This window comes from Zootoca vivipara, chromosome 1 (genome assembly GCF_963506605.1).
Source record: "Zootoca vivipara chromosome 1, rZooViv1.1, whole genome shotgun sequence".
Taxonomy (NCBI): Eukaryota; Metazoa; Chordata; class Lepidosauria; order Squamata; family Lacertidae; genus Zootoca; species Zootoca vivipara.
Window position 1 is genome coordinate 105,746,980 of NC_083276.1, and position 14,615 is coordinate 105,761,594.

The 14,615-nt window shown below is 41.2% G+C and overlaps 1 protein-coding gene and 1 long non-coding RNA gene across 2 annotated transcripts; both read left to right on the forward strand.

Annotated features, from left to right (window-relative positions):
• The first annotated feature begins 418 nt into the window (after nt 1–418).
• DAPL1 (death associated protein like 1) lies at nt 419–12,081 on the forward strand. The gene is made up of 4 exons (XM_035132048.2): nt 419–577; nt 4,959–5,046; nt 7,632–7,692; nt 11,813–12,081. The coding sequence occupies exons 1-4, from the start codon at nt 514–516 to the stop codon at nt 11,924–11,926; spliced, it is 327 nt and encodes a 108-aa protein (XP_034987939.1). The 5' UTR covers nt 419–513; the 3' UTR covers nt 11,927–12,081.
• Nucleotides 7,699–11,743, forward strand: LOC132592795 (uncharacterized). The gene is made up of 2 exons (XR_009558308.1): nt 7,699–11,166; nt 11,203–11,743. It is a non-coding gene; the product is annotated as an uncharacterized LOC132592795 (long non-coding RNA).
• Nucleotides 12,082–14,615: the final 2,534 nt, after the last annotated feature.

The window sequence follows — 14,615 nt, forward strand, 5'->3', positions numbered from 1 at the left end:
GAAGCCTGTGGCCTTGAACTGGCCCACTACAGCTGGCATTCCAACTCTGAACAGAAATCAACGGACGGAGGGATGGGCAACTCGGAGAGAGACAAACCCAAGCACAAATAACGCAATTAACGCGAATATTTACATTACACTGACACTTAAGCTGCCTTGATACGTTTGTGTTTCCCTCTTTTTCCTGTGTGAGGGAGGGGAGATGTACGACGCACACGCGCCTTTATGTCTCTCAGAGCTTGCGCGCTACAAACTGGCTGTGGACCTTCAAGGCCAAACTCAGAGTACCGTAACCCCAGCCCCTTTTTCCTCTTGGTGTTTTTTTTTAGCAGTTAGAAGCTGGCAAGAGTTTTCTAGCTCTCTCTCCCCTTCCCCGCCCCTTTCCACCGCTGGCAGCAACGCCCCTCCTCTCCGCACTGCCTCCTCCCCATAAAGGAGGAGCAGCCGACGGAGTGAGCAGTACGCAGTCCGTAGCATCGCCCGTTTGTTTCGCATTGCGCGCTTTGGATAGCCATGATGACCAAGCCTGAAATGTCCGCGCCGGCCTCCCCGTTGAAAGTGGGGCGCTCCCCCGCAGGTAAGCAGGCAGGTCCTCGGAGGTAGGGCGGGAAGCTTAGCTGCGGGCTGGCGGTGACTTGTCGGCGGCTGGGGTGGGTGGAGAGCCGTACAGCAACCACGCTTACTCAGGAGGGGGCTAGTGAATGCATTCAGGTTTGCAAGGATAGGTAAGCAGGGCTAGGACTGCCAACTTTGCCTTTGGTGCGTTTCAGCACAAAACCCCGCCCTCTTTGTTGTTGTTCCCTCAACAACAACGAAAACCGTAGTTTTCTTGAACGACTCTGCCAATAGGAATGAGGCATGGTGTTACTGGCTCCTAATCTTTTGTGTGTCGCCTAACTGGAATTTATCCCCCCCCCAAAAAAAAACCGTAGGGGGAGAAAAGACGAGTCTCGAGGTTGTAAACAGTGGCGCAATAATACTCCTTCTCTCCGCCCACTTTGGTGGGCGTGTGCTTCTCTCGCTGCCCTGTAAGTGTAGCTGTTATGTCATCCTGTGGTAAAAGCTTTCCTCCCCGCCTCCCCAGATGCGTACGAAGGCCGAACTGCGCACGAGGCAAAGTGGGTCATTAGAAACTACGACAGGTCCCCTCCCCTCCGCGCTGACTAGGAGGCGGTGCGCAATGCACCTAGGTGGGAGCGAGTTTCATGGAGACCTCGGCGCGAGGCCTCCAGAGCGCGATCTCTGCAAGAGGCGGCTCTCCCATTGAGTGTGATTTAAAGAACACTTAAACTAGCAAGCCTTAACAGTGGGCCGTGCACGCGTGCTGTTATTCTCTCAGTACAGGCAGTTCTGCATCTCTAGAGCTGCTCCCATTTGGAAGCTTGGTTGTAACAGAGCTTGTTTACTCCTCAGTTGCTTCAAACTTCAGATGTCTTTTCTAACGCACGTAGAAACCTTCAGGCTTCAGAGTTATTGGCCTGGTGTTTGTAGTTAACAGTATTGTTTTGGTTATTCCCAGGGGTTTTTTTCAGGGGGAACTTGCCGGAACTCAGTTCCGATATCTCAAGTGGGTTCCAGAACTTCTCAAGTGAGTTATGGCAGCTCTCAGGTGGGTGCCATTGGCATTCTAAGAGAAACATGGTGAATTCCGGCACCTCTTTTTACAGAAAAATAGCACTGGTTAATCTTAATTAGTAGTGGACACTGCAGTGACTCCTGAAATTGGCTGCTTCCTTGTAACAGTGGTTAGTTAGTGGTATTGCGACTTGTTGATGAAGTGTTTGAAAATCAAGGTGGCTAACAAAATTGTCCTAGATAAAAATATGAAAGTGCGGCTGCCCAGTCATCACTTTGCCCTGTGTGTAAAGACCAATGTTTTCTCTAGCTAAGAATCAAATCTCTAGGCAGTTCAAAAGTCACAAGTGTTTTTACTTTTCTTGGTTCCCACCAATTAGTGGTGAGCCAGGTTGCTCCCTGGAGCAAGACGGTTTGAGCATATTACACCAATTCTAGTTTGACTGCACTGGCTACCAATTAGTTTCCAGGCCCAAATCAAAGTGCTGGTTTTGACCTATAAAGCCTTAAATGGCTCAGGTCCGCAATACCTGAAGGACCACCTCTTTTCATATGAACCTACCAGGACCCTGAGATCATCTTCTGAGGCCCTCTTTTGTGTGCCTCCTCCTCGAGAGGACCAGAGGATGGCAACACAAAAACAGGCCTTCTCTGCAGTGGCTCCCCGTCTGTGGAATGCTCTCTCCAGGGAAGTTCGCCTGGTGCCTTCATTTTACACCTTTAGGCACCAGGCAAAAATGTTCCTTTTTAACCAAACCTTTGGTTGATTTAATTGACATCCTATGCCCTTTTAAAATGTGGGTGTTAGGTGGGTTATTGGGTTGTTGTTTTTATTTTGATTATGTGGTTTGTGGTTTTAGATTTTGATTTTATTCTGTGAACTACATGAGACCTCCAGGTTTAGTGCAGTATATCAATTCAATAAATAAATTATTATTAATAATAATAATTTATAGAATAGAATAATAGAATTATTATTTATATAATAATAATTGGGCTGTGATTGAAAACAAGAGTGTGAGATTGTGATGGTGAAGAAGACTGGATTAGGAGCAAGACAATCTCAAAAAGAGACAATTGCACATACTTTTGTAACCAAAGAAAATCTTTAATATAATGTACCATATTTTAATAAAATAAAACCCTGCTCAAGGAATGAAGATAGAGCCAGTAAGTACATTTCAGCCTGACCTATCTTGCAGGATTGTTATGACGATGAAAATAGGCATTAGTTTACTAACTGCACCAGGAATCGATCAAAGCTTGTAAATTTTTTAGCATTTTTTTCCTAATAGGAACTAAATCAATCCAAGTCTTCCATATCTGAATGTCTAATGAAAACTGCATTTCACCTCTTTTAACTACTCTTGTGCCTGAATCTCATATCCAGAACTATTTTGTTTCTTTGTTTATTATTAATTCAGTTTATTTCCCACTCTTTCCTCTGAAGAAGCCCAGGTACTATTTACTTAATAAATTTATACCCTGCCTCTCCACAGAAATGTTTGAGGTGACTAACAAAAATAAAATACGTAATGGAATAGGTTCCATTTAAAACTAAAACTGAAAACAATAGTGCAGATAAGACACCTTAAAAAAGGCAAATGAAAAGGTTATTTGGTTCCCAAAAAACACATGTCTAAGCAGCAAGGCAGCAGAGGTACAAGGTTACAAATACACCTTCGTGTGAGGAAATTTAACCCAAGTTAAATTTAAGTCTCTGCTTAATCTGGCAGTTTTAAGATTTAATGCCTTGTATGACATGGAAAAACAGTAATTTATTTCAACAATTATATCTGAAATATATATATTTTTTAAAAAAATAATTTTTATTGCATATTTTCCAACTTAAAACATCCATCATAGCCTCATAAGACAATTTTTTTTATCTTACATAGAGCACAAAGATAAAAAAAAGAAAAATTATATCTGAAATATCTTTAAGTTCTTTTAAAGATGAGTTTGTTTGACATTGCTCAACATTGAAATTATTGTTGCCAGGTCATCTGCAGCTTTAATTACTGCTAATTGGTTTTATAATTGACAGGCACATTAACAGGACATAATTATTACTTGGGATAATGCGGTCAGTCAAATGCATCCTACCAGCACAAAAATACCTCTTTATTCTGAACTATTTGTGATAGATAAATGCAAACATTATTTGTTGTGGGGTATGCTCAGATCTGAGATGGGCAGAGGTGGTTTCTTGGAGGCCAAATCTAGACTACAAAAGGTTTTGTTAGAACCCCGAAGACTCCTGGTTACTACTACTTTTTATATGATTTATCTAACCTAAGGTTGCAAAGAAACTTTGAGACTGAAGGCAAAAATACTAGAAGATAAATCTCCTCTCCCCATATTTTGCAATGTTAGCCAAACCCTTTCAAGGACTGTTAAGTTTTCTAAATAAGTGCAACATGCCCATTCTTAAGATGCATGGGAGCCGCAGTACTGTACAAATGTGCGGGACAGCAGTTGTATTATGGGTCTTCCCCACCTACATTCCCCCCTACTGATAGGAGGGCAAAGTCACAAATTAATTACGGTAGTCTTTTCAAGAGACTACGGTATTGACCCTTACTGCAGCTGTGTGGGATACGAACACAAGGAAACACCTTTCTGTTGGTGCATGGATGTAAAAGTGGCTTAATATCATAGCTGCGAATGGCATGTAAACAACTTAGCTTGCACCAACCTGGAAGCAGTACATACAAATTCATGAATGCTCTCTTCATCAAATTAAAGTGATCATGTTAACAGTGTAGCCTAAGACCCACTGTACACCTGGGCAATAGTTCAATGATAAGAAGAGCACATGCTTTGTAAATGTTGGTTAGATGGTTCATTCCGTAACATCGGCAGCATAGCTGCCAAGTTATCCCTTTTTTAAAGGGATTTTCCCTTATGCTGAATAGGCTTCCTCGTGAGAAAAGGGAAAACTGGGCAGCTATGAGATTCGGCAGATTGGACTGGGAAAGATCTTGGACAGCTGCTGTCAGTCAGTGATGGACTATACCAGGCATCCCCAAACTTCAGCCCTCCAGATGTTTTGGACTACAATTCCCATCATCCCTGACCACTGGTCCTGTTACCTAGGGATCATGGGAGTTGTAGGCCAAAACATCTGGAGGGCCGCAGTTTGGGGATGCCTGGACTATACCAAGCTAGATGAACCAATGGTCTAACCTGGTGGAAGGCTACTTCCTGTGTCCTTGAGGACTGCAAGTGCTCCAGAGTAAGTGTCTTGTGAATTAAAATCTGTATCTTGCCCACCATTCTAAATATGTATTTGGCAACGTATATCTTGCATAATGTGAAACAGCTCAATTGCTTGGGTGTTATCTGCCAGTCACACATGTTATCACTGCTTTCCTCTACAGTCAAAGCTGGAGGTATGAGAGTTGCCAAGAAGCTGGAGAATGCACCTGTTGAAAAAAGTGCCAAAATCCCAGGGAGAGAGAAGACTAGGTATGTGTGTGTTAGTGACTTATAACGGTGTTAATTGGAATGACTAGGTAGTGAATAAGTTCAGGTTTGGGGGAAAGAGGATGTCTTTCATTTATTTATTTATTATCTATTTTTAAAAAATGAATGAATATACAGCTGTATCATAAAAAAACCCCAGAGATATATCTATATATCTATACCTATACCTATCTATCTATCTATCTATCTATCTATCTATCTATCTATCTATATAAACAATACTGTTGCAGCAAGCAATGAAGGTAAAGCAAAGAAAACCTGATAAAAAAATAAAATATATTCAGTGCTGAAAAATCATGCACAGGAAGTTTTACACACACACCCCAAAAATTTGAACAGTGCAAATCATGCTCAACTTTTATTCTTGCAAGGACTTTGTGGCTGCCCAGCCAGTAGAGGCTTACATCAGAGTAGGGCAATCCTAACCCTCGTCAGGCAGCAGTGAAGCATGGCAGAATTGTGTATCTGTATCTGAAGTCCTGCTCTTCATGGTGACTGGGGCAGAAGGTGGGGATAGCAAGAACCCTGCTCTTTGTTACAATAGTTTGGATGATGTCTGATGCTATTAAGTGATGATGGTGGGACCAGCTTAGAATCTAATGGATCTCAGGCCAGCTCAGACCCTCCATGCTCCCCGAACATCCCATTTGGGGCCTGTTCCAGGCTCGTACCAGTGGGAATCCAACTGGTAAACTTGTGCACATATGCCGTTTTGACAGACAGGACACTTTGCCAGACACTGGCATCATTCCACAGACAGACACAGGTTGTCGGAGCTGTTTTAGGCTGAGTGGAGGGATACTTTGGCCACATCCAATCTCCTCCCTCCTCTGCACAGTAAATAAGGAGTTTGGATTGCAGCCTTAGTATCAGGATGAATTCCAGAATCAATACAAAATAATCTCTTGGTTTGTTCTGCATTTTCCTCTTTCAGATAATAGCACAATAAATAACTGGCCTTGCAGACTTTTGTGACAAAGGTGGGATAGCTTAGTGAAGACTTATACGATGCACGAGGCAAAATTAATACAGTTTTGTTTTTATCTAAAATGAGGTGCATAGAATGTTGGAAATAGGTGCTTGTAAAATTCTTTGGCAGCCTTGAGAAGTTGCCAATAATGCAATTGTGTGGAAAATCCTCTTTTTACTTTCGTCTGGGGCAAATGTTTATTATTTATAGTAAAACCACCCATGCACAAAAAAGCCCCATTGTGGTCTTCCTTTCACCTTGCAAACACTATTCCTGGAACTGAGCTGATAATGTTCACTTCCTCTGCACAGAACTAGTAAGCAAAAAGCCTATAAAACAACCTGCTGCCATTAGGAAGTGGCTATTAAAGGCGGGGGGGGGGGACTATTTTAAGATGTGCTTGCTGAAATCTGTCAGGGGCTCAGTTGTAGCTTAATCTTCTGGCTTCACTGCACAAATGGAGCCTGTTTACACCATTTGTTACCCTGGGACAGGAACCCCAGCCATTCTACTAGGCTGTTGGAAAGAGAGAGAGAGAGATGGTTCTGCAGAGCCTCTCCCATTAACTTTACAGAAAGACCAGCAACTTTAGGCTCCTTCCTCCTCTTGCAACCTTTTATTTTCAGCTTGTCCATAAAATAATTCCCTAAATATGAGACAGTGCCTAAGTTTTCTTTTTTTCCTTCCTCACTCTGTTACTTTTCCTTTTGTGTCGTGTCTTTTAAATTGAAGGCCTAAGGGCAGAACTGTCTCATAACTGGCATTTGTATCTTGCTGTGGGGTGAAAAGCAGGATAAAAATGCTTTAAATAAATAGCATCCCAGAAATCATTCAGCCCTAATACAATTGCATGTATGAGAGATCAGTTGCACCTTGTACGCGTCTGTTCAATCTCTACATAAGTAAGAACCGGTTAATATTACATATAAATTACGGTATGTAGAATACTTGGAAGTAAGAAGTACATGTGTTTTTTGGTTCTTACACACTTGAAGTAGACATATAGATTTGGTTGTGTCCTGCAAGCGGTGAGAAACTGTATTTTCATCTTACTCATCTAGGTGCTATTCTCTCTCAGAGCTTGGTCAGTCCTCTGATTTAGACCTTGATTATGTCGAAAGGAGCACTGAATATGTTACTTATCTCTTTCCTATACCCTGCTGGCACAATTTGATTCAAAGTCAAAATAATACACAGTGATCTATGAAAGATTAACAATGACTTGACTGAGGGTCAAATTTAGCAATGGGTTAGCTCTTGTGTGCTTGGTTTTTGTTTACTACATATGTAGTAGCTGTTGCGGGGTGGGGGTGGGGTGGGGGTCTGGATCGAGACCAGGAAGAAGGGATTTAAATTATTTCCCTTACCATCAGTCTCATTCTGGATTGTGGACACTGCAGCTGCTATTTAGTAAACAGGATACAAGCCCACAAGGACAGGACACACGCTTAATGCAACATCTAGGTTGTCTCTAAATTAATATAAACAGAGCAAACTGTTCTGCAGGTTACGGTAGGATGGGGGGGATTTAACATACAGCATGAAGGGTTCTGGGAAGATTAAAGCCCTCATTAACTTTCTTTTCCTTCCTCCACAGCTCTCTTAATGTCATAAAAATGCAAAGCATGAGTATTCTGCTTTCAGATGCGTTGGTTAAAGTAAGTACACATGAGCAGGACATATTGCAAAGTTGCCTTCAAGATTTCTCATGTATATAAGTTATACCTGAATGACTATTTTTAAAAAAGAAACCTTCAGAAAAAGGTAGCAGTCTTCATCTGTTGTAGCAAAATCAACAATGAGCCTTGAGACCCTTTAAAGCATGACAGATTTTTTTGTGGACTTGAGCCCACTTCACCAGATGCATGAAGGTATTGTCCTTAATTGGCAGAAATATAAAATACATGGGTATAGAGGAAGCAGCGGGACCAAATGGCCATGAAAGGGAAGGTATATTTTCTGACAATTCTTTGTAAAGGTTAAACGTATACTGTATTTGCAAAAGCAGTAATATGCACTAGCCAGGAATTTGTACTCACGAATTACTGCTACTGTGAATGGACACTGTACTTGTGCGTTTGTAACCAAACCATGGTATTGCTAAGCCCAAACCATGGGTAAATGTGAACAGGCAAGTATGTGGTACTTGCAGCAAAAATTGCAGCAACTTTTTTTCTTTCCTCAGTCTTGCTGCTGAACTTCCCAGAGCTAAGCCATGGTTTAGCTTAGCATTGTTTCCAACCTGGGTTCATGGTTTGTCCAGGGAAGACAAACTAGGAGTCAGGGTTTGAACACAGCACTATACCAGGCTATGGCTAGACTTTGGGGAGTGTGTCAGCAGCAGGGCTAAAGGAGCAGAGTGGCCATGAATACTTTTTGTGTGTACCTGTATGCTTGTCCACACTTAGCTTGTTCACACTTAGTTTGATGTATCATCATGTGCAAACTGGGCCAATTGTATTTCATGGCTATCAGACCTCATTGTTCACCATTTTTTTGAGTTTATACACATGCACACACAATTCCAACTGAGGATAACTCTTCATGTATTTGATGAAGTCTACCCTAGTCCATTAAAGATTATGCCACAATAAATACGTTGGGTTTTAAAACGTCACAAAGCTGCTTGTTAGATCTTGAATGGGTGCTGAATGTGGGGAGAATCAAGGATTAACACACACACCCCAATGGCTTCTGTTGTCTGAGAAACAGCAAAATGTGGTCTCATCCGATGAACAGAACTTGCTGAGAAGACAGGACTGGTAATAATTATGGCACCGCTCAAACTGCACTCTACACTTGATGTTTTTTGCTTGCTAAATATGAACAAACTGAATTAATCTATTTTTTGTGTGTGGCCATTTGAAGCCTTAGTACATTGCAAGAAGGATTAATTTGTATATAATTTTATTAAGCTTTCTGTTTTACAATTTAAAATACTCATTTTACATCCTCAAGATATCAGTGACTTCCCTCCTTTTCTTTCCCTGGTTCATTTTACATATCATAAATCCCTGCATATTTTACAAAAACGGCATATTTTATCATAAATCCCTGCATATTTTACAAAATCCAGTATTCCATTATTGCATCCATCAAAACCTGTTTACACTGTTGGATTTCTCTTAATGCTGCCAGTGTTTTCAGCAGCACACAATTACTTCCCGTATATTCAATAAACATTTTCCAATCTTCTTTAAATATATATTGTTTTTGTTCTCTTACTCTATATGTTAAGTCTGCGAGTTGTGCATATTTTGTCAACTTAAGTTGTCATTCTTCTTCAGTTGGGACCTCACTCGTTTTCCATTTTGGGGCTAACAAAACACGGGCCGCAGTAGTAGCATACATAAATAGAAGGGTTAATTTGGGTTTGGGGTTTTGTTTGTTTTGCTTCAAACAGTAAATACTTTTTTTCATCTAGCTAAGTTCCTTGTGTCTTTTTGACAATTTCTTTTTGACATTTTTTTACAAATGAGGGAAAGTTCAGAACAGCTTGAAGGCTGGTATTTTGGCATTAAGTCTTTTTGCTATGCGGTTGGTCAATGGCACAATTGGCACATGCTCTAGTGATCAGTGTACCACTTTAAGTCTATCATTTGCATATGTTTCAGGAAGGGTGTGTTGGTTTTAAAACATTCTTTCAGAAGGAGGAAGAGAGTTTGTAGTGCATCTCTCTATCTGCTGTGTAGTCTCTTTCTTTCTTTCTTTCTTTCTTTCTTTCTTTCTTTCTTTCTTTCTTTCTTTCTTTCTTTCTTTCATGTGACTTTTAAAATCGTTGTTTTCCCCCCTGCACAGCATCCTCCGCTCACCAAACTTGAAATGACTAGAACATTTCTAGACAACAGTCTTGCAGTTCAACAAATGCTGCACAGTTGCTACATATTATTTGCACAGGATCTAGTCACCTTCACTTAGAAATCACTTCTGGTCATATCACACTTTTCTAAGTGCTCGGAGAGCAATAGCTTTGCTCAGGGCTTTTTTTTTCTCCAGCCGGAACTTGCTGGAACTCAGTTCCAGCACCTCGCAAGTAGGCGCCATTGCCATTATAAGAGAACCAGGGAAGCATTCATGGTAAGTTCCGGCACCTCTTTTTCTAGAAAAATAGCACTGACTTTCTGGGGAAATGTGATTATTTCCCATAAGAAGTTGAATCATTTTGATCTTGGAGGGCTATCTGAAATGAGTTGTCGGGTATCTTCTTCCTTGCTATTATTATTATTGTTTGTTTGTTTGTTTACCCTAACACTTGTGCTTAGCCAGAAAATAAAGGGCTTTTAAGGAAGCTGAACCTTGACTAGTCGGTCGCAGGTCAAAAGCAAGGTGTGATTATGGTGGGCTTTGCTAGGCAGACACAACAAACAAGTGTCTCTCCTTAGGAGAGTGATAGCAGGAGCTAATGCCACTTGTTTTTGGTTTCAGAGTTGGATGCCACTTAGCTGACAGTATAGCCAGAGCATAGTAAAAGAATTAGAAAACATCAAGGGTGCTTTTAGATGTGGTGAACATTGTGTTGGTTTTCCTGATCATAATGCTAGTGGCTCTGTCTCAATTTCTAATGTTCCTTTCACACTGCAGCACTTATTGCAGGGGCAGCATCTCATGTGTGCCAAGCTATTGCCCCCCACAATAAATTTTATTTGGAGGGGGCAGGTCCCTCCAATGTTCCAAGCGATTAGGGGGTGCAGAGGAGGAGGCTGAGTGCAGAGCTGAGCGTAGCACAGCTTCTGTGGTTGTCTCCTCTTCCTGCCATGGAAAGAGGCCCCAGCTCCATCGCAGTGTCGTGCATGTGACGTCATACACGTGTCGTGATGCTACAGGCCCCCCCAACAAAAATTGTAGCGTGATTTGGCACCTCTGACTTACTTTCTTATAAAAATGTGACTTGACTCATATAATGGTGCATCACACTGAATTTCATTCACACCAGAGGGCATGGTGTGACCCAACAACGAATGTCATTGGACATCATTTCTCCACATGTGTGCTTCTGTTCCCCCATGATTCCCTCATGAAAATGGCAGGGAAGAACTGTCAAATAATGGTATACCGCCCCAATTTTGCCGCTTCAAACAGAATTTTTTTTCCTGGAATCGGATTAATGGATTATATAGTTTTCAGGAAGTCAGGTGGGGAAACATTGGGGAAACAGAGTAAACTGCCAGGTGGGGAAACATTGGGGAAACAGAGTAAACTGCCGTGTGAATGCATCCTAGCCTAGCAGCCACCTCCCAGGCTTCCTTTCCTATTGTTAACCTGTCCTTTCCCCTAGGATGGGAGGTAGTGTTTATGTGCCTTTGTATCAGGCACTGGGGGCATGAAAGGGGAAAATGAGGAGAGAGGGGGGAGGGCAGGCAAAGACCATCACATGTCTGTTCCCCTCATCATCTGCTGCTTCCATACCATATGTTATTTAAAGGAACTAAATGTTCTTCATGTGTGGGAAGTTTCTTTGTTTGTTTAGTGTGTGTGTTTTTTGTTCGGTATCAAAATTCTGTTTTTCAGTCTGTTAGCTTCATAATTCTTCCCACCATCACCACCCGCATTTTCTCTTAATGGGTCTTTATTTCTTTTATCCATTTTGATGTTTAAATTGCAAGGTTTCTGCTGAAACGGTTGTGTTTTATTAATGTTGTAAGACAAAAAAAAAAAGCGGGGGTGTTTGTGCAGAACTAATAAGCCACTTCTGCCCAGTTGAATTTTAATGCTGATGGTTTGTATTCAGGTATTCTTTCGTTCATATTCTTAACTTTTCCCTTTTCTTCAATCTTATAGCTCAGACATAAATTTCCAGCAGCAGCCTCACAACATGAAAAGCCGCGGCCCACTCTGGAGAAGATTATACTGCCCAGAAGACTGTGCATTATTCAGCAGCCGCGGAAATGTTAAAGATGTAGAGTAAAATATTCATATATTTGACAGGCTTGCTCTTAACATAACAGCACTTAGCTAAGGAAGCAGTAAATGGACCAAATGGCTCCAGCAATATCTACTTTGTATTTCTCTTGCAATAAAAAACTGTGTATATTCAGTTTTTCATCCCACCCATGTCTTGAAATTTTGTTTGACTTTTCTTTGTTGTTGTTTTTTGCATGGCCTGATTGTCCACAATACCCTTGTTTTAACATTCCCAAACCATCTTATCACAGCAGTTACTACTTTGAACAGATAAGCAGATTTTCTCTAGCCATAACATTTATTGCCTCTTTATCCTTTCACTCCTGGGAATGTGGACACACTGGAAAAAGTAGGATTGCTAAGTCTTCCTAACTTCCCTAGGTCAATTGACTAGAATTTCTGATGAAGCAGATCTTTGCTGGTACAATACATTAATGAGCACCCAGATATAGTGGGTCATTTTTACCCATTAAAAATGATGCTAGGGTTCAGTCCTGTTTTGAAAAACCACCCTACGTGCCTTTGAAAGCACATCTTAATACCAAATTTGTGAGGACAATCTGTGGTTGGACAGCAGTCAAAAAGCACTGGCTTATTAATGTAGGGTATTTCTTTTTTCTTCTGGTGTGTGTTTAAACTTTCCTTGAGTTGAAGATGTAATGTTACATTTTGGGGGGGGAGGCATTGCTATTGCATTAGCCAACTCGAATGCAGTTTGCTGTCAGAGATGGATAAATACTTATCCATCTGGGATGACGTTGTGTTTTTTGTTTTCTAGTATTTCAACAGTGTTAGAAAATAGAAGAGAGACCATTAAGAATTCTGTTCTGTTCAACGTTAAGTGCTTGCAAGGTAACTCTTGTTTCCTTTACTGCTAAAGCCAATGACTTGTTTTTTTATAGAGCTGAATTTATTCCCAGTAACAGCTACATAGTGCCGTGTATGGGAGCTGTCTTGTGAGAAACAGTTAATTGGCATAACCATTGCAGAACCTCCAAGCTATACAAACATCTACAGGATGAAGAGTTTGTTGTGAATCTCGGGGTTCTGTGTGACACATCCATCACTGTCGCTTGTCTGTAAATTTAATACTCGCATGCAATAAAGAACATTTACTTATCTACTTAACTCCTTAGTTTCTAGACTTGGTTTGTTGTGCTGCTTTCAGTGCTACATGCTACTTAATTTACTAGCAGCCTGCAGCCGACCTGATCTGTGCAAGCTAATAAAAGCGCTCTTCTATCTTCAACAAACCTTAAACAGAGAGAGGTGACAAAACAAATAGATACGTTTAGCTGTTTCATTTCCTTTTATTGCGCCAATATTTATTCCTTTGGGTGGTATTACATATATTCTATTCTGAATGGGTGGCAATTTTCTTATGCAAAACACGTCTGTTTTTTATTCAAGGGGCCAATTTCTCACAATATGACTGGCATGTGGTGACTTAACTACTCTAATGTGTGGCTGAATTGGCCCTCTAAAAACAGAGGTCCCGTTCAGCCACACATTAGAGTAGTTAACTGTTGCATAAGCATGTCTGGACCATTATATTTTCCTGATCCTGACATAACTGGTGATTCTTAAACAAGGGAAGTATATTATAGGAGAAGAAGGAGCCCTATACAACTTACTACAAGGGGCCTGGGTTTGTCATGTATTGTTTCCTACCATGTACACGACAGTGGTAAATTTGGTTTAAAAATTACTGATCTTCAAACAACTAAGTGTGACTTGCCCCTAAAATTAGCCTGCAGCCTGTATACCATAGGCTTGGAAAGTGCCAACATAATGGTATTTTTTAAAATGGGAGAATAAAGTATCCTGAAATTAACAGTCCCATTAGCTTAAAATGCTATTTTTAAATACAGAATTAGCAACCATATGAAATAAGAAGCCTTGCTGGGGATGTAATGATTTCTACAAGGAAAGGTCTCGTCTCCCCAATCTTCTAGAGTTCTAGGGGAACGTCAACAGGGGTACTTAGGCTTCTGAACAGCTTTTTGACAAAAGTCCCTCACGAAAGAATTAAACTTAACAGTTGCTGTATAAGAAGACTGATTCTGGTATGGATTGCTGTCTGGTGAAATAAGCAGAAAACGAGCAGTTACAGTAGAAGTAAGAAAGTAGTCTGTTCCTCCAAGCAGATTGCAAAGAATTCTAAAAGGTTCTCTACAAACTGGATGACTGGGCAACAAAACGACGTTTGCAGTACAGTAATGCAGCGTTTCTCAACCGCTGTGCCGCGGCACTAGTGTGCCATGAGACGCTGGCTGGTGTGCCGCGACGTGCGGCGACGAGAAAGGCGATTTGCATTGTCACGTGCCTGGCGGCCACCAATAATCAACACTAACCCACCGGAAAGCAATATTTCCCCTCCTCTTTCCCAAAGCTCAGTACAAACAAGCCTGGCGGCCGCCAATAATCAACACTGACCCACCGGAAAGCAATATTTCTCCTCCTCTTTCCCAAAGCTCAGTGCAAATGACAACACTGACCTGCCGGAAAGCAATATTTGGCAAGTGTTTCTTACAGTCACAATTATAATATAGGGTGGCACAGAGTTAAATTTTTAAACTTTTTTAATGGTGGTGTGCCTCGTGATTTTTTTCACGGAACAAGTGTGCCGTGGCCCAAAAAAGGTTGAGAAACACTGCAGTAATGAGACAGTGGGAAGAAA

Excerpts from the sequence above, each read along its gene's own strand:
- DAPL1 (XM_035132048.2), top strand. The coding sequence starts at position 514 with ATGATGACCAAGCCTGAAATGTCCGCGCCGGCCTCCCCGTTGAAAGTG. Across the intron at positions 578-4,958 it reads AGTGGGGCGCTCCCCCGCAG|TCAAAGCTGGAGGTATGAGA; the intron begins GTAAGCAGGCAG and ends TTTCCTCTACAG. Across the intron at positions 5,047-7,631 it reads CCAGGGAGAGAGAAGACTAG|CTCTCTTAATGTCATAAAAA; the intron begins GTATGTGTGTGT and ends CTTCCTCCACAG.